Below are 20,122 nucleotides of genomic sequence, written 5' to 3' on the forward strand. Positions count from 1 at the left end.
TTCCTTCCTCCACTCGGGACCGCAAGCACGTTCACTGGTCTTCGTTTTCTTCACGCGTAACATTCCTCTCGTCGCAGACGAAGCCCGTCGGGCGAGTCAATCCATGTGTCTTGACGTGAACAATTTCAAGCGGGCGACACGGACCACTTGTGTCTTGGCAGCTCTTCTACCACTCGCCGTGAGGCGAGCTATGTTATACGTGACTTCCGTGAGTCTGTTAATAATAACAAACGGTCCATCGTAGATGGCCAAAAGCTTTTGGCATAACCCGCGTTTCCGTACCGGAGTCCACAGCCAGACTAAATCACCAGGGCGATAGGTTACCGGACGGTGGCGAATGTCGTAGCGTGCTTTTGATCTGTCCTGCGATGCCAAAGTGCGCAAACGAGCAATACGACGAGCTTCTTCGGCGAGGCAGAGAGTCTCGGCGACAGTGGGATTTTCGTGACTGCAGAAGGGGAAAATAGTGTCGATTGTGTACCGGGGTGGCCGTGCGTACAGCAGGAAGAAAGGGCTATAGCCGGTGGTGTCGTGCTTGGCGGTGTTGAACGCGTACGTGATAAAAGGCAGTACGTCATCCCAGTTCTTGTGGTCGGATGAAACATACATAGATAGCATGTTTACAATTGTTCGGTTGGTGCGCTCCGTAAGCCCATTCGTTAGTGGATGGTATGGTGTCGAGTGACGCAAGTTGGATTCACACAAACGAAGCAGCTCCTCTACAACGTCCGCTGTGAATTGTCGCCCACGGTCGCTGATGATCACGCGAGGCGGACCATGTCGCAAGATCACATATTGCAGCAGGAATGTTGAAACGTCAGTGGCAGTTGCGGAGGGCACGGCCGCCGTCTCACAGTAGCGTGTGAGGTAGTCGACGCAAACAACTATTCAACGGTTTCCCTTGGCTGATTTTGGAAATGGGCCTACGAAGTCAATGCCCACTTGTTGGAAAGGCGTGCTTGGAGGCGGGATCGGCTGCAGGAGACCAGCTGGAGCAGTAGATGGTCGTTTGCGGCGCTGACACTGCATGCAGCTGGCCACATACGTCTCAACAGAGTGTCGCATTCCAGGCCAATAAAAGCGTTCCTGAATCCCGTAGAGCGTCCTCGCCGAACCTAAATGGCCAGACGTAGGGTCGTCGTGCATAGCACTCAGAATCGCTGTGCGAAGGCTCTCCGGTACCACTAGGAGAAAACGTGCGCCAGTGCCGGAAAAGTTCTTCTTATACAGGAGTCTATCACGTACACAGAAATGGTTTGCTGTCGTCGAAGCGAAGAGCGGTGTTAATTTATCGTCATTTCGCTGTTCGGCTTTGAAGCAATCCAAGTCTGGAAAACGCGGCGACACAGAAGCCACGAGGTGATCGAAGTCGTCGGCGTCACAGTCCGTAGTGGTAAGTGGCATGCGCGAGAGGCAGTCTGCATCAGCGTGTCGTCGACCGCTCTTATAAGAGACGGTGAAGCTGTATTCTTGCAGTCGGAGCGCCCAGTGCGCAAGGCGGCCACAAGGGTCACGAAGATTCACAAGCCAACACAATGAGTGGTGGTCGGTGACCACTGTAAACCGCTGAACCGCAAATACGAAACCGCTGAACCGCAAATATTACCGCAAGGCATTCTTGTTCCGTGACAGTGTAATTCTGCTCGGGCCTACTTAATGAGCGGCTTGCATATGCGATCATGTGTTCGCGGTAACCGTAGCGTTTAACTAGGACGGCACCAATACCTATGCCACTGGCATCCGTATGGAGTTCCGTCGGAGCTGAAGGACTGAAGTGCTGAAGAACGGGTCGTGACGTCAGCAGGAACTTCAACTGACGAAAAGAAGAGCCGCACTCAGAAGTCCACTCAAAGGGCGCGTCCTTTCGTAGCAGGCATGTCAGCGGATACGCGACGTCGGCGAATTTAGGAATAAATCGGCGGAAATAGGAACAAAGCCCCAGAAAACTGCGGAGCTCCTTGACAGAGCGCGGTGCACTGAACGCTTCAACGGCTGCTGTTTTCTGGGGATCAGGGCGGATGCCATCCTTGTCGACGAGGTGCCCAAGCACAAGGGTTTGGCGTTCACCGAAGTGGCATTTCTTAGAGTTTAAAACTAGACCAGCGTTTCTGATGCACTTCAGGACTATATCCAGACGCGAGTTGTGTTCGCTGAAGGTGCGGCCAAAGATGACGACGTCGTCGAGGTAGCACATGCAGATGTTTCACTTCAAGCCGCGCAGAACAGTGTCCATAAATCTCTCGAAAGTTGCCGGAGCGTTGCACAATCCAAATGGCATCACATTAAATTCGAAGAGCCCGTCAGGGGTTACAAAGGCAGTCTTCTCCTTGTCGTTAGGATGCATCGGAATTTGCCAATAGCCGGATCGTAAATCTACTGAGGAAAAGTAAGAGGCGGAATGAAGGCAGTCTATTGCATCATCAATACGTGGGAGTGGGTACACGTCCTTTTTCGTTACAGCATTCAAATGGCGATAGTCGACACAAAATCTCCAAGATCCATCTTTTTTTTAACAAGAATCACTGGAGCTGCCCACGGACTCGCTGACTCTTGTACGACTCCCCTTTTCATCATTTCGTGCACCTGTTCGTTGATAATCTGGCGCTCTGATGGTGAAACACGATATGGCTTTTGTCTAATCGGATTTGCCGAACCCGTGTTGATGGTATGGCGCGTTGGAGACGCAGGGATTGCAGGTATTTTGTCCTTCTGCGCAAAGTCGAATACTGAAACGTGCTTCGAAAGCACACCCACTAACGTTCGGCGTTCACTCGTGCTGAGCGATTTATTTACCATCGACAAAAGAGCTGTTTCTGAACTGTGGCCATCAGGTTCTTCCGGCACATCTGTAAGTTAAGCCACTGATAAGGATGCGTGTTCCCTGGCGAAGGCTAATTTCATGCCGTCTGGTAGTATAACAGGCTCCTTAGAACAGTTTACGGTCCATAAGCCAGTGCGTCCGCCTTTGATCGACACCACACAATGTGGCACCAACACATTCTTCTTCACACAGTTAAAGTGTATCGGTTCTACGGTAGCCTGTCGGAATCGGCGCCGCAACAGACAACGGGAACGCAAACGGTAGATGATGCAGGCATGACCGTATCACCACAAACACATACTGTAGCTTCGCGATCTACAGGGTTCTCCAGCAGTCCTGATGGAATCCTACCACTTATCAATACCTTCCCTGTGCGGCAGTCGACAGTAGCACCACACTCCCGCAAGAAGTCCATGCCAAGAATAACATCATGGGTCGACCGAGGAATAATTACAAACTCTGTCGTAATAACATGGCCTCCCAAAAACACGTCAGCACTACACACACCAATAGGTCGCAACGGCTCGCCACTCACTCCACAGAACTTTGAATCTTCGTCCCATTTAAACAAAACCTTTCGCCCTAACACGTGTTTAAAAGAGACACTCATGACCGAAATTTTTGCGACTGTGTCCACCAGAGCCATCACAGGGACATAATCTACAAGAACGCGCACTTTGTTTTTCAGCATCAACACAGAAGGTATTTCTGTCAGTAGCACGTCTCCAGCGACCTCACCTCCATCGACCGCATAGCTAGTTTTCCGGTGACGAAGGGGACGTGGTGCGACGCAGTGGTGAGGGAGAACGGGGAGCACGACGTTGCGGTGGGGGTGTCAAACCTCTGTCAGATGCCAGGGAGCGATTCCGGGAGCTTCTCGGCCAATACTCGTCGCCAGACGATACGTGTGCTGGCCACGGGGCACCGTGTGGACGTTCGGAGGGCCGAGAAAACTCTGAGGGCTGGCCATACCACGTGGTCATACGCTGGTTACAAAACCGCTATATATGACCCGGGACACCGCAGGAATAACACACCGGGAGAGGTCGAAACCTTGGCTGTTCGTCGATGAAGCGGATATTATCATTTTCCCGCGTGTAGTGGGTTGGTTCGTGGCGTGTGTCACGACGATACATCGGGCGTCGAGAAGGCGTGCGCTGAGCGCGTTGGTCATAGCGCGGAGCCTGCGGGCGTGTTGTCATCCTCGACTGTGGGGCTGCGCTGTACTCTACGGCCGCTGCGGTAACCATCGCTTGCCAAGGGGCCGAATGTGGCGCCGTCATAACCTCACGTGACGTGTACACACCATGGTGGTCAGCAGTTGAATGCAACAACTCTTCGCGGCGGGAAAGTTCCTCGCGGACAATCTGTCGGATCGTCGAAGGAAGGTCGAGGCAAGGACTCGTGTCCACACTGGCACCCGTCGTAACGTTTGCCAACCGACCAAACTTTGGCGCAGTCCGACGCATCTTGAGCGTTTCAAAGGTTCTGCAGTGCCGGATGATGTCGGACACAGAACTGAGGCTCTCCTTTCCAATTAGAAAATTGTACACATCCTCTGCCACTCCTTTCAGCAAATGTCCAACTTTTTCTTCTTCTGACATGCGAGCACTGACCACCTTGCACAGCTTTAACACTTCTTCAATGTATGTTGTGCATGTCTCACCTGGTAGCTGCGCCCGTTGCGACAGTGTCTGCTCCGCACGCTTCTTTTTGGCGACTGAGTCCCCAAAACACGCCTTTAACTCGTCAACAAAATGTTCCCACGTCGTAAGCGCGTCCTCGTGGTTCTCGTACCACACGAGGGCGGTATCGGTCAGGGAGAATACCACTTTGGTGAGCTGAGCGGTTGCATCCCACCCGTTGGACTTGCTCACTCGTTTGTAGTGGACGAGCCACTCGTCGGCATCTTCCCCCGCTTTGCCTCCGAAGGTGGGTGGAACTGGGTAGTATGGCAGTGGACTGCTAGGCGCTGCCCTCGGAGCGGCTACTTCTTCTGGCATGTCGAAGACGGTCACGGCTGATGGCGGGAGGCCGGCAAGTCGACGGCTTCGACGAAGCTGCGGCAGTGACGGTTCCGTTGTTGTGAGCGTTACCCCACACCTCCACCACTTTGTTACGCGCGAAGGAGACCGTTTATAACCCTTACGGATGAAGGGGACCGTTTACTTTAGGTCGCGAAGGTGAGCGCAAGAGCGGCCAGCTGGTTAATCAAGTGAGCGTCGTCCTTCTCTTCCTTCCTCCACTCGGGACCGCAAGCACGTTCACTGGTCTTCGTTTTCTTCATGCGTAACAATATAATATATAATGTTACAGTATATAATGATAAACTCAAAATCAATAAATCGCGATATCTGTGTCCAGTTTCATCCGCAAACACTCGCCAGAACCAAGGAAAATTGATTGAGGATTTACATGTACCGAACGATACATACAAATATTCCTCTTTTTTTCATGGGACGATTAATCAATGGAATGGATTACCGAAAAACATTGTTGACAGTGCAAATGCTGATAGATTTATGTAAACGTTGCGAGCGTGTTAATTGAAATGGCTGTACATTGTGATTTTTTTGTGCTTGTGTTTTCTCGGGCCTTGCACGTGTATAAATAAATAAATAAATAAATAAATAAATAAATAAATAAATAAATAAATATCCTAAGAATAACACAGTCTGAACAGCCTGCATTATTGTCGCCATACGGAACCGAACGACTTCGTCACCGCACTATACTACGTTCGTGAATTCACATCACTGACGATAAAGACGTATAGACATACCCACTGGAAGGCGACTACGGTTACCGAAAGTTCGAGTGAAAATCTGTCACCATTAGGGACCTGCACTATAGCTTACGGGTTAGGCCAGTTTTCCCGTGATTTGCGATTTCCGTAGCGATTGAGCGAGATTTTCGCTTGCTTTAAGGATGTGACCCGGGAAGTTATGCTCTTTAAAACCAAATGGGTTTGGTATCAATGAATGCACTGTACTGGTCCCATATATGTGGGATTTAAAAGAAGTCGAAATCTACTGAGTGTAGGAAGCAGGGCCCGAATTTACAAAGCTTCTCTTTCGTAAGGGCTCTTTATTATTGGCCGGTCGCCTTCGTTTATAATATGCCCAGTGTCGATACTGGTTGGAACGTTACAAACAATTTATCGTAAAAGCTTTTTTGTGAATACAGGCCCAGATATATTATTAAGGTCGTCGGTATCTTAATAAAACCTTTGAAAATTCCAAATTTCAAGATAAAAACTATCAGGCTTACAACTCCGTGATCCAGCAGTAAAAACAAGATCACAATTCTGTAAACTGCGTCTAATAGTACATTCAAGCGGACGAAATTGAAGTATTATACTACATCACTCTGAAATACACGATTAATTTGTCAGTGGGACTTCTGCAAAACTCTCGTAAACATTGTAGCGATTTCATGTGAGCTCGAAATTCATAAATATAAATTTGTGGATGGAGAGAAAGTGGATGAAAAAAAGCTTCCACTTTCATTTTCATTAATTTATCGTTTCTTTATTTCATTTATTAAGCACGAGTAATTTCTCTTATGTTGTCCTTGGTGTCAGTGTTTGTTGGCTTCTTGTGAAATGTATTTCAATAGGAAATTCGGTGTTGGCCCCGTGCTAAAGCTTCCTCTTGATAGCTTCTTTTGTGAATACGGGCGAAGGTTCTTAATGACAAGCTTTCTTGTTAATATACCTACCGGACAAAAAAAAAAAACTGCTCCTGTTGATTTGAGCATCGGCTTGATGAAAGTATCGCTTCTGTACTCTTTGTCCGCGGCTGCAGTGCGTAGGCCAACTACCCACAGCATCGTCCTCCTACACCCCATCGCAGGTGACGGAAGAGAAGCCCACGCAGCTCGGCCAGCTGCACTTCCGGCTGCGTTACAACTCGGAGAAGCACGCGCTGCTGGTGACCATCGAGCGCTGCTCGGACCTGCCGGCGCGGGACCCGAACACGGGCTCCTCGGACCCCTACGTCAAGCTACAGCTGCTGCCGGAGAAGCAGCACAAGGTAGAGCGTGAAGCCTCTCGCTTGCTGTCTACAGCTATTTTTTCCGGCTCGACACTCTCCGCAAAAAGAGAGGGTTCAGCAAACATTGGAGTGGCGTGATCTTTATTTTACAGCGATAGCTGAGGCTTCTGACTCGCCTGAATGCGCCATGCAGTCGTCGCTGCCTGTTGAAACAATCGCGACAATCGTAATACGTACAGGTTCGCACCAGTACGTAAAATGCCCAATGTTATTGAGCAACGCATGCTGTCAGCATAAATCGAAAGGGAACAGGGAAAAGCTGGTCGAAACACGCGCAACGCATTGTTACGTTGGAGTACGACGTGTAATCGCCCTGCAGCCGGATTCTAAGCACGTTGTGGTCGTAAAGGCGAGTTTTGATTCATGAATCAGGCCAGCGTTACAGGAGCGGGTGAACCTGGGGAAGGCAACAATGCATTCTAGTCGTTCATCACTTAGCGTATGCGTTTACGTATATGCCTTACGCGTCGGAAGAGTCAGATAGCGTCAGACAGAACCCTTGTCTGTTTAAACGTACGCTTAAGGGTTGCCTGCTACGCGCACTCTTTGGCCAACGCATCCTATTGCGAACCGTTAAACGCGAGAAATATTGCGCCATATATCGATTTGATTGCTTCGTGTTTTAAAGAGATGCTGTGAAAGTTCGCATATGCCAACGCGCTAAAGCGAGGCGTCTATGAAGACTTGTCGTCGGCGAAAGAGTTGGAGAGCCCACGACTTAGACATTGTGGTGTGGCGTGTCGCAAGCAAACGTTCGTGCCTCGGCGAATGCCTAACTCGCGCACGCGCTAAGTCGGCGACCGTGAAGCCAATGTTAAACGACAAGGGAGCGAGAAAATTATGTAAAAATAAAATCTGCCCGAAGTGCGTACGTACGTGTTATTCTTGGCGAGCTTTGTGCAACGGCACGTGTCAACCTTAATCCCTTCAAAAGAGCTTGCAGCTGGACAAGTCGGTTGATATATGAAGGAAGGCGTCGGCTAATGCAACTTAGACGAACACGAAGTACAGGACATGTGGGGGATTACAGAAGCTACGTTAACAGATAATCTTGAGGAAATGAAGATACTCATGCAAAATAGAATATACTGTATGTAGAAATGTAGCTCGAAGGAACTTGTTCTAGGTAAATTGGTTGATACTTAGGAAAGCATTAGCTGACGAAAGTTAGACGAACACAAGTTACGGAAGACGCAACCGCACGGCTGTATATAGCGCACGTGCTGTCGGGGTTTGTGTAATTTCTGTTCGTCTAATTTGTGCAACCGATGCTCTCCCCCAACGAAACCTTTCTCGAGCTTTCGGCAATTCTGAAGCGCGCGCCATGTTATTGCGCAGATGAGTGCTTTCGCGTCCGTTGAGATTGATATATGTGTGCGACTAGCGATAATACGTCAAACGGCATCTCGCTCTACGGCGTAGTACACACCTGCTTGACTTCTAGGAAGCGCGCATTATTTGAGTTACCCGTCCTTGAAAGCACCGTGCCGGCGTGCTGCACTTCTGAGTCTACGGATGTATACGCGTATTCAAGAGTTGCTCGAAAATAACGCTGTGGTCTCGTGATATCTCGTTTCATAAAGCAAATATTCCAAAGGTTCGTTACCGCATTTTAGTCAATGAAAGCGTTACCCAATGATTGTCACACAACTTCTGACGTCTGTCAACGCGAATAATGGGCAGCTGAAAAGAAACAATAGCCGGTTTACCTAAAGTACGCAGTCTTAAACAATTACCGTAAAATACAGCTTGTAATACGGGGTTTTGCTCCGACATTTGCCGCATGAAGTTTCACCTCGTATTAAATTCGGCATTTAAAGTGTTTAAAAAGTACATTTTGCTCTTTTACGACCAAAGACGAATCGCTGTTCTGTAGTATATCCGAATAACTTTCTTCTATATCGTGGCCGCAAAGCTTTCCCTTGTAAATATGTTAACATTAATTATTATGGGGTTGGAGGGGTAAATTAGAATAAATCTCATCTATTTCTTCTTTGTTTCTACAAAGTGTACGACCTTTCAGTTGATAGTGAGCTCTTGTGTTGCCATTTTCGATCCTACCTTTGTGCACGCCTACCTCTCAGTAACAAGATTAAGTTAATACTGCACGCGGGATTTTGCGGTACTTAACGCGTTCGCTCAAACACTTTCGGTTACGGTTCTCTGCAACAGAAGTTGCGCTTCGTACTAATCCTCGTCTCTCTCTCTCTCTCTCTCTGCGAGCAGGTGAAGACGCGCGTCCTGCGACGCACGCTGAGCCCGGTGTACGACGAGGACTTCACTTTCTACGGCATCAACCCGAACCAGCTGCAGGCCACTACGCTGCACTTTGTCGTGCTCAGCTTCGACCGGTACTCGCGCGATGACGTCATCGGCGAAGTGGTCTACTCCATGGCGGGTCTCGACACCGACCACCTCGACAAGACGCTCGCCCTGTCGCGAGACATCGCGCCCCGGCACTTCAAGGTGGGCACCTGGGCCTGCCGCGTTGGGCAAATACCGAGAAAAGAAAATTCACTCGCGTGCGACTTGGTGCGCGGACAGGCAGCGGCAGTATCCGTGCGTCCTGCTCACCCTCGCTTTAATATACACGCTTTTTTTTTTTCGTCGCCTTCATTAAAACCATTGTTAGTCGGCGACTCGCATATGTGTCGAGTGTCTTAGTTTTTCACGTCTTTGTCCGCATAATTGATTCACAGCGCAGCGTTCCATGTCGCGGGGTAACTGGAAAGCTATCAATTACTGACAATCAACTTCAGTATATGTAGTTTCTACCGGAATTTTCTTTCCCGTTTTTCTTCTCTCTTCCACTGCTTTCTCTCCTCTTAAAGCGGGTGGGCGTGGTGTCCCTTTCGGGAAGCAGTTGCTAAAACCCGCTTCTCTTCTTCTCTCTGTGGTGTTTATATAAGTCTCCGTGGTTAATCGTAAGAACAATGCCCAATACGCTAACCAGGCCGCATTCCCGCAGATTCGTTCCCAGGGCCGCGGCGAGCTGCTCGTCTCTCTGTGCCATCAGCCGGCGGCCAACCGACTCACCGTGGTGGTCCTCAAGGCTCGGAACTTGCCCAAGGTGGACATCACCGGACTCTGCGGTGCGTAAAGTGCCGATTTCCACGTTGCACGTCAATCGTGGGACATTCCAGTGCAGATGCAGGTTGCACGTACGGCTTGGTGGTAGCGCGGGAAACATATCTGACCTGACAGTTAATGGCTTCTGAATCTTGTGTGCCTGACGCTTTTGGACAATGCAAAAAGGTTGACATGGAGGACATTTTACCGAGCCAAATTTGTACAAACAGTGGCTCTGTGACAATGAAAGAGCGAACTTCTTGATATGGTACTTTTTAATAGGTGGGAAAGCTAATCTTCCTTTATCTTTCGGCTCGACAGGGATACTAGCGGGATTTGTGAAAATGTTAGGAATTTCGAATACGATTAGAATTACTTGTTTACATAATCTGATACTCGATGTCATTGAATACACTATATAAACTAACCTAATATACGAAAGTACTACGATTATCGGACTCCCGTCTGCCATAGAATTGGTGTGGTAAGAAGGTAGAGAGAGAGAGAAACCAAATGATTAATGAAAGACAGGGAAGTTAACCAAGGCTGTGTGGTTCATTGTAAGACCAACCAGGAAATTGAGTAAGCTTTCACATTCATTTGCAAGTAATACAGTAATGAACAGCAGCATATACGCGGAAGCTTTCGCTCGGGGCCAACTACGATGCCGCCTATTCAAGTACATGTAAAACGCAGAAATGATTTAATAAGGCAACCGCTGAACCGTTTTGAATGCAACTTATTGTATTTGAGAGATAAAGTTGCATGCTAGTGAATGTAGGAACCAGGTTTTAGATTCAGGGCCTTGAATATTTTACGGAAATTCTCAAAACATAGCACATCAAAAAAAAAAAAAAAAAAAGAAGGGAAGGAAAGAAAATAGAAGCACCGAGTTTACGAATCCGTACCTCAGCACCAAAATATGATATCGCTGTTCTGTAAACTGCATCCGTTAGATAATCTAATGCAGACAAATTTGTTATTTGAACTTACAGCTTACTTTAAACTGTTACAATGTTTACGACGGTTTTGCAGAAGTCCCACTCGCAAATTGGAGGTATACTTCAAAGAAGCGTCCAATGTACCAAATGTTGACCTCTTTAGTTTCCTTATTACTTACTGATTACATAAATCTGACTTTGATGATTTACACACTTATAAACTTCATACTTTTGTTTCTTGAACTACAACAGTTTTCAGCAATTTCTATTAAAAATATCGACGGCTGAAATAAAAACTCCGTTTCCTGCAGTCACTAGAATTAACTGATTCTTTAAAATGCAACAAGCCTCATCAAGATCGGCGCAGTGGCTGCTGAGAAAAACTGTTTATCTTTTCCCACGTATTCAGATTGAAAATCCCGAGCTAAAGCTTCCTCATAAATGAAAAAGAAAGAAAAAAAAATTTGTCGGCATCGTCCTTGTTTCTTATTTGAATGTAAACGCAGATAACTTGTTCGTCACTCTATTCCACATTCTAATTGCGTATTTTCGAATACTTGTTTTCGAAGCGGAAGTTTCACCATTCGAACATCTCTTGGGTGTTAGGTGTTGTGTCTTGTAGATCATTAGCACAAAAAAAGAAAAGAAAAAAAACCACAGCGTGTGTCTGTTTCCCTCGTCGGTCAGTAGTAGCCTCCTTGGCGCGCATCGACTTTCGGCCACTGTCAGCCTTCTTTTAAATGTGTAGAAGCTCATACACGCCCACCAGGCGTTGAAGGCTTACGCGTTTCTTGCGCGAACCTTTCCCATAGAGATACGACACATCTTGCGTCATCGTTTTTCTACTCAACTGCGATAATCTTAATTCGTCCGTCTCTTTCTCACGTGAACAGCTGAAATCGAAGTAACGTTTAATGGCGCAGTTTATTCTTACGTTCGTGTTGCAGTTGAGTCGCAGTCCCTCGTTTCTTCGATAAGTGTGCGGTTAGAAAAAGAAACCCCACGAAAATTCGCTGATTTGTCCAGCTTAAAAATTCGCTCCGGCGTTTCTGCAACGCAAATGAGCGACTCGGTGAGACGCTACCATCGGTCATTATCGTCCGGGAACGTGTGGCATTTCATAGAGCTGACATCGAGCTTAATCGCTCCGAGCAAATAACGTGCGCAACTAAATGGCCGTGTGAGAAGTCGCCGCTACAGCGTATTTGCGAGGGGCCCGCAATGCTTCGGCGTAAAACTTCTTATCCAGGTTTCTTGTTTCCGCGAAGTATACTCAAATTGCGGCAACGCATTAAAACGCCACATGCGCAGTAAATGCGACGTTTGACACAGAAACGACGGTGTAAAATTGCGCTGACCCCGTGGTAGCTACGGTGCAGGTAGTCTTGGCATTGTCACGCCTCTTTCGTCCAAACGAGCGAAATTACGCGAAACGCTTCAATTGGCGACTCGTGCGTGACACGGCCGTGACCTTGAGGGCTAAAGGGCGACGCTGCTCACGCCTTGCTTGGCGCAGATCCGTACGTGAAGATCTACCTGCTGTACAACGAGCAGCGGATCGCCAAGAAGAAGACGCACATCAAGAAGCGCACCGTGAACCCGGTGTTCAACGAGTCGTTCGTGTTCGAGGTGCCGTACAACGAGGGCCTGGACAACCTGAGCCTCGAGTTCCTCGTGCTCGACTGGGACCGGGTGACCAAGAACGAGGTGGTGGGCCGCCTGCAGCTCGGCCCACGCGGGTCGCCCGCCGCGCAGCAGCACTGGCGCGAGGTGCGCAACTCCCCGAGGCGCCAGATCGCCGAGTGGCACAAGCTCAGGGAGTAAAATGGCGGGGGACGGCCTCGGGAAGGTGCGTGTCCGCTGCCAGCGCATCCTCGTACCCATCCCTCTGGTGTCTCTTTGCTCCTCTTGATCAGTCTCTACTCGACTGACTGATTTTGGTCGATTGCCTTCCGACGAAGGAAGCTTTTAACAATGAGTAAACGAATCAATCAATCGATCGGTCATTCATTCATTCATTCATTCATTCATTCATTCATTCATTCAATCAATCAATCAATCAATCAATCAATCAATCAATCAATCAATCAATCGACTGATCACTCAGTAAGCCATGAGTGATAAGAATAAGAGCAATCGAGGGACTCTATTCTTTATTAGTTACACAACCACACGATTTAACCAATCACGCCTGTTGGTTTCGCGATTGCAATCAATCAATCAATCAATCAATCAATCAATCAATCAATCAATCAATCAATCAATCAATCAATCAATCAATCAATCAATCAATCAATCAATCAAATTTCTAGCAATAACGTGCTAACTTGGGCTGTTTGGTACGTGTCCGAAGAAAACGAGTAGTAGCGCTTAACAACGGGACGTGACCGAGACAGATGAAGCGCTTCGTCTGTCTCAGTCACGTCCCGTTCAGCACAGTCACTCGTTTTCTTCAACAACTTTTTTAAAGCGTTGCAGAAGCCACGTAAGAAAGCATCCTTTCCTCTTTTGTTTAGCCCGTCTTCTCACCTACGAAAGAAAAAGAATATGTCATTCGTCGCTATCACCCTTGCTATACGAACGACGTTCTCCGCGCCGATGGCTGTTTCGAGATTAGCTAATCACTTTTTAGACGGGTACAGTGTTTCTAGCATGTATCGCATCCTTTTGTAGTATTCTTGGGCATTTCGTATACTGCGACTTTTATTGTCCGCTCACTTCCACAGCCATTTTATTTTTGTTTTGTTCACTCTAACTTAGCTCATGCGAAGTGGCGCTTTCACTTGCTTGCTGCAAATATTTCTCGGAGATTCTTTGCACTTGCACGTGAAGTTAAGTGATTGCTTTTCTTTCCAGGTTCAGGAGGGAGCAGCACGTCTCTGTCTGCGGATTCAGGCATCTAAGACGCAAAGGGCGGCTTGAGTCAGACAGAGGAACGGCGAGACACCTTGTCGCTTGCTTCTGATGTTCGTTGGCCTTGTGGCTCTGTATACAATCTTTCATTTCCTGAACGGAATATCATTTTTGACACCTACCGATGCTTACGTGAATTTGAATTTAATGTTTTCTGATGACCTCACGATGCTTTCTCGCCATTTTAGAGAGGCTAGATAAACTAAAGTCACTTGTCGGTAAACTTTTCTTCGCACACGTTTGTCCTCACGAACACTTTGCGGCAAGTGTTTTCCGAGTCGTGAGTGTAGCTTACAAAATAATCTTTTTTTTTTCTGCGCTTATTGCGGCTTGCATTCTTACTGATTAAGAAGTTTTTGAATGTTCTGAGACGCATTGCTGCTTAGTGCGTTGTCATACGCGTTGTATACCCTACAGTGCGGACTCGGTCAGTATATTGAAAGGCAAATGCAAATGATGCTTTGTACATATGCGTCGTTGTGCGTAGCCTAATCTGTTAGAAAGATAAGTGTATTTTCTTTTTTCCCTCTCTTGGTTGCTTCCTCATCGGTGACGCGCTATAGCTTAAACCGAGTTAAGCTTTTTGTTGCAGTTTCAGCAACGTGATGAAACCTAACCTTTTTTTTTTTTTAATGAGATCACCCACTTTTTCTTTCGCACTGACTGAAAACTTCCTTTAGCTACAAAAGTAGAGAGTGTCCTCGAATTCGGTGTGCTTCTTGTGCAACGGAAAATGCAACTTTCTTTGCTAAGATCCAACTGCACCTGTTCAATAAGACCTTCGATAATACCTAGCTATACAGTTAGCAGAGTGGCGTGTGAGTGGATACGTACATGTGTGGCAACTCAGTGTCATTAACAAAGGAACTGGTAATTACGCTACCATTCATGCACACCAGACATACGTGTCGCGATAGCCCTCAATAAAAGCTACAGCTGCATACAAAGTCGCAGTATTTAAATATACATGGGGCATCGACATGAGCTTCTACAGCGAGGTAGTTTTCTTACATCGTCGCCTTTTTCTTGCAACTTATATTTCAGCCGAAGCGAAGCTGTGTATTATTATAATAGTGATGGGAGTAAAAGCTTTTTGTGATAAGTGAGACAGACTAGGTGACTTAGGCAAAACAAATTAAAAGAATTAAGCGCGAACTTATGTCAGACGTGAGGACAGCTTGCAGGTGTGCGTCGTACACTTCAAAGATGCCGAAATATTTGTCACCCTCAATTCAAAGCACCGCACGACACACCAACACAAACGCGCCTGTTGCACTTACATCGCAAACAAACACAAACAAACACGCACACTACACCAGCAGCGGCCGGGCATAGCAAAAACGTGTCCCGACGTCATATGACATTCGCGGGTACCCACACGGAGCTCGCTTTTTTTTGTGAGTGGCCCACAGAGGGCGCTTCCTCCGAAAGAGTTTCAACGTTAAACGGTTTCGCTTTCCTACATGAACGACATATCGTGTTGGCGTGGAATGTGCACATGCGAGTGCTTGCACGCACGCACATGTAAATGATGCGCGACGAACCTTTGCAAGCAACGTTCGGGAAGCCCGTACGAAAGTTGTTTACTCCCAACCCTGTATATACGATGACCCACTATAGACCACGCGGTGCGTGCCGGCAGCGGCAGAGTATTTTATGTACCACGTTGATGATGACAGAGAATGGACGTAGCACTTTTGTTTTCTTCTTCGATGTCTATACTACTACTTCGACAACAACTACTACTACACGAATATTGCGAGCGTGCGTATAGTCGTGTTCTGTCGAGATGCATGCGTCTAAGTAATGAGGCAAAGTGCAGCGACGAAACAAAGCCTACTTATCTCTATCCCGCTGTTACGAAAACATGTCTCCACTCCATTGCCACCTCTGACCGAGTGAAGTCCCCCTTTTCCCGCCAACCTATAGCGTGTTATGCCCTTGTTACCATCTCCGAATGTGACCGCGTCGATGGTTCGCGCGCCGCTGTACTGAACTTTTTGTGTCGCTGTCATAGGGCGATGCAGATTGAACAACGTGCGCGGGTATGTGTGCGACTGTGTTGTTGTGCCTCACTTCCCATTGCCCGCCGCCCTATCTCCCTATTCACCCACACAACCTTGCCACACCCCCTCCTCTCAGCCTCCCCTCCCCATCCCCGCCCTCGAAATCGAACCCTTTCCCATTTTAGTGCCGATCTCTTTGCGTAACCCGTATAATAGACGTGAGGTAACATGTCTTTACTTGACGTATCGTGCTGTAAAGTAAAAATATTACACCGCTGGTCGGGCGCCAAGCGTCGCGGGCGCATTGTTGCAAATCGATCCTGTGGCGGAGGAAATGACGTGCTCTCTGTAACCTGCGCAGAATCGCAAACCAGTAGGTTGTTCTTTTCCTTTTTTTATTTTTTGTGACTTTCATTGAAGTGGTTCCGCAATAAACACAACTTTATCGGAAACACACGTCTCGCGTCATTTCTTTCATTATTTTCACTTCTGTGTTTCATATGGCAGGCTTTTCTGTCGCCGTGCGAGTGGTCGGGGTGAAATTAACCTCCCTGAGACGATATAGATTACACCAGCAGTCGCCGTACGACTTCCTGCGGATGTCTAGGTGACTTCCTGTTGCCTGTCAGAAGTCATATTGCGGCGTATCGGCTGTGGAATGCCACAGCAAGCCGAGAACAGCTCGACGCATTGTTCTGCGGCGACTCGGTGTCGATATTACTGCAGTGTTTCTCGCCAATTGAAGTGGGGACGGTAAATGCTGTCGAGCAGACAAAGACAGCGATGTTTTGATAGATGCCGCCTTCCACGTGAACATTCTTTTTTCACGGTATATTAGGTTCCTCCCAGCGACGCAATCGCCGTTTCGAATTGTACTATCGCTATGCTAACTGAGTCCCATATCGAAGGAAGGAGGACCGTGGTAGAGTAAAAACATCGGAAATGGCGTTGACCGAGGCGAGATACAAACATTCAGGCCTTATCACGGAACTCTGCAGTATGTTCTCACTGTATTCAAACTGATTGAAGTACCGGGATAATTGGTTACCGCAAATATGGAACATAGTACCCTGAATGGAACATTCTTTTTTAAGACTCCTCATGCTCCTCGAAAATTGTGGACATCCATGTGTACAAAAAATCTGAAGAAAGCGTATGCATCATGGAAATACATGGTTTCCTATTAGTTTTTTTCTGCTTACGTTTTCTTCTTCTGTAGGTCTTGTATGCCGATGTATCTGTGGAATGTGTGTGCGGGTAGTATGCGGAAAGGCGTAGTTTCAATTTCTTAGGTGTGCATTGGGACGACGACGACAACAGCAGCAACAACCACAAGCACCACCATTACAACAACGACAACAGATTACCTGCCCATGGTCATTTTCTCAGGTAATTCATGGCTGACCATGTTCAGGCATCGATTGACGCCTCTCTCTCTCTCTCTGTCTGTCTCTCTCTCTCTCTCTTTCTCAGTGTACTTTCCTAACTTTATCTGCCTTGCTGATAACTGCGATCTATTGTTTTTTCTCTTTTGTTATTCCTTTTCCACCAGGAGACGATCCTTAAAAACCGACGTACATTTACTCGATTGTGGTCATTGTGTACTAGTATTAAACCTTCGACTCAAACAGCAGTGCGCCGGAAACGTAGTTTGTGAGGTGATTATATTGTGGCTTCGTGAACAGTGACATCAGCACTTATGCCTCATGGATGAAGACTAGTTGTTGAATTTTAACATCGACAAGGCGCAGAAATAAAGTGTGCCCAGCCGGCACGGAACATATCGTACGTTTCCTTAAGTGGGTGCGGCCCAAGTGGGCGCTCTATTTATCTTTAACTCAGAAAGCTAGATGCTTTGATAATTTTACGTGGCACATTATAGTTTTATGGGCTGCTGTGCCCGACAAAACAAAACTTTATTTTCGGAATTTCTTTGATCGAGACCAGACCACCATCTGGAACGCAGCTTCGGTCACCCGGCCTCAGAGCAAAAGGAAGGAACGAGGAAAGAAATGATAAATTTTGAGTACTTCTGAGGCGGATAACGTTGCTATGTAGATGAAGTAAGTAATAGCCCACGTGACAGGTAACCATTAGAAATATCGACACCGGTGCCGCAATGCTCGACATTTTTGCATGACCAGTGCAACAAACTTAGTGTCGTGATTTGAGGAAGCATCGTCGGTGTTAAGTCTTCCAGCGGCAACATCATTCGGTGTGTTAGTTTTCCATCTGAGTAGCCGCCTGCATGCAGCCTCCGTCGCTTGATGTCGGGAAACAGCAGTAAGTATGCCATGATGTGTCGTATCATCTTTACAACATGCAAAGCCGCTAACACACACTTTACGCTGATCTAATTATAGCAGGTTAAACGTTGGATGTTGTTTGCACAGGCTGCTACGTGTAGACTTCTAGGAGGCTACACCTTTACCAGCGCTGGGCTGGTCAAATTCAATGAAGCGCAGAGACGACAAGAGTAACATTGAACGACGATCTTTATTAGTCACGGTCTAGTGTTTTACTAATGAGGCAAAAATAAAGGTGATATGATCATGGGAAGGTAGCGGAGCGTACTAGCCGTGATAGCTAGTGCGCCCGCATGGTGGAGTATACACATGCCGATATACTGACATGTAGCACGTCATAAAGAAGCGATTCAGATTGTGCGCATGCGTTCCACATGCGGCATGTGCGAATCGCCTCGGGTGCAATAAACCCTGTAGCACGCTGTATACACTTCTCAATAGAATTGCCGGCTAAGTATGCCAGGCTAGCCCCGCCTACTGCACCACCATCGCCACCAACACGCACACGAAGTATAGGAGCGCACTTTACACACAACAAGGGCTTCTGCTCCTACGTGCGGCCGGTTCGCGAGCGCCACGATAATTCCCGTGACACTTCTGTATCCATCCCGACTAGTGCATGTGTGTCTGGGGTGAAGCTTGGGGAATTCCGTCAACAGTGTCCGAGACGACTGTCTGGACTGCAGACGACGCATTAGGTGAGTTCACGTCCACGACTTTGACTACGACCGCCCGGCGGTCACGTGTCCGTTTTCATTGAGCTGTCATGCTGACTCACACCATGTGTGCGTCAGGCCTATGCAGGCAGCATCGAGCCTGCTTCCCACCGAATCTAAATCAATGAACCGTGCGCTTAAAAAAAAAAGGAAAGATTTCCGCACAAAATTTGCATTTGGTCATTCGGTATCGTCACTGCACAAAGCGTGAAATGTTAGCAGGTAAGCTACAGTTTTTTTCTTTGTAATGCAGCCATGTTGTTCATTTACCAGACTGTCTCGGAAACTTGTGCTGCCTTTGTATTACGATGAGTAGTTTTATCAGCGAGACGTTATCAGCGGTTGTGGGGAAAACTCCGATTGCGCATATTGCACGCAATGACGGTAACTACGCATCAGTCGCATTGGCTCGGCAGCTAAGAGATTTTGATGCGGACCGACAGGCCGCGTTTTTGTTGAAGTAAACACACGTCGATGAAGTCGCTTCTGGCCGTCCTATCGATGAAACATAATTCGATTAGGCTTTGCAAGTGACTTTGGAACTTTGCGTGCTTCTGTTCGTGCGTTGCTCTCAACGTGCGTTTCATCACGTTCTCCCTGCATTTGACAAACACGCTATGCCTGCGGCAAGCATCGTCCCTATATGCACTGAGAGGGCGTGGCGGTGTGACGTTCGAAAACGTCACACCGCCACGCAAGCAGCACTCTTACATGATCCACAAACGGACTCTCGCTCGTAATTGCAGTAACACGGGGACGCGATCAACGTTTTGCTTGCGCGCTCTTTTGAGAAGACGAAGTGGCCCCTTCAGAGCCAGGAACGTCAGCCTCGTACACATCCGATCCAGTGGCGCGCATCTGATTGCTGCCTTTCTGCTATCAACAACGTGCTCCTCGGGCGGCAAAGAAGCAGATGGAACTGCGCCCAGGAGTTAAAAAAAAGTATACGGCCCAGCTTTCTTTGATCGATTGTGTTTTTACTTCTTCTATTTATTATTAACCATTAGGCAAAGAAAATTTCTGCTGGCCGGTTAGCTTTCTTGACCGTCGATGGCGACCTAGCAGCTTGGTTCACTCTTTTAACAGTTGCTGTTCTCAGCACTAAGAGACACCACTTATCTACAAACGTTATTATATCCCTATATATACACTCCTCCATGATTTTAACGTTTTCGTATCCACGCTTTTAATTTTTATGTAGCTATTTTCCCTGCCTTTCTTGCCCCACGTTCGGTTGTCCATTTGTGGCTGAGTGTAAGGTAGCTTCTAACTTCGGTCGTATCTCAACATATTTC

The 20,122-nt window shown here is 47.5% G+C and overlaps 1 protein-coding gene across 1 annotated transcript in view; it reads left to right on the top strand.

Moving 5' to 3' along the window:
- Syt4 (Synaptotagmin 4) overlaps window positions 1-16,257 on the top strand; it is a 35,968-nt gene extending 19,711 nt beyond the window's left edge. The window contains exons 4-8 of the mRNA XM_050188651.3: window positions 6,676-6,855; window positions 9,103-9,342; window positions 9,845-9,968; window positions 12,403-12,735; window positions 13,743-16,257. Coding sequence (XP_050044608.1) covers window positions 6,676-6,855; window positions 9,103-9,342; window positions 9,845-9,968; window positions 12,403-12,710 — 852 coding nt within the window. The 3' untranslated portion in view covers window positions 12,711-12,735; window positions 13,743-16,257. The remainder of the gene's footprint in view (window positions 1-6,675; window positions 6,856-9,102; window positions 9,343-9,844; window positions 9,969-12,402; window positions 12,736-13,742) is intronic.
- The last annotated feature ends 3,865 nt before the right edge of the window (window positions 16,258-20,122 follow it).

This window comes from Dermacentor andersoni, chromosome 2, assembly GCF_023375885.2.
Source record: "Dermacentor andersoni chromosome 2, qqDerAnde1_hic_scaffold, whole genome shotgun sequence".
NCBI classification, from domain to species: domain Eukaryota; kingdom Metazoa; phylum Arthropoda; class Arachnida; order Ixodida; family Ixodidae; genus Dermacentor; species Dermacentor andersoni.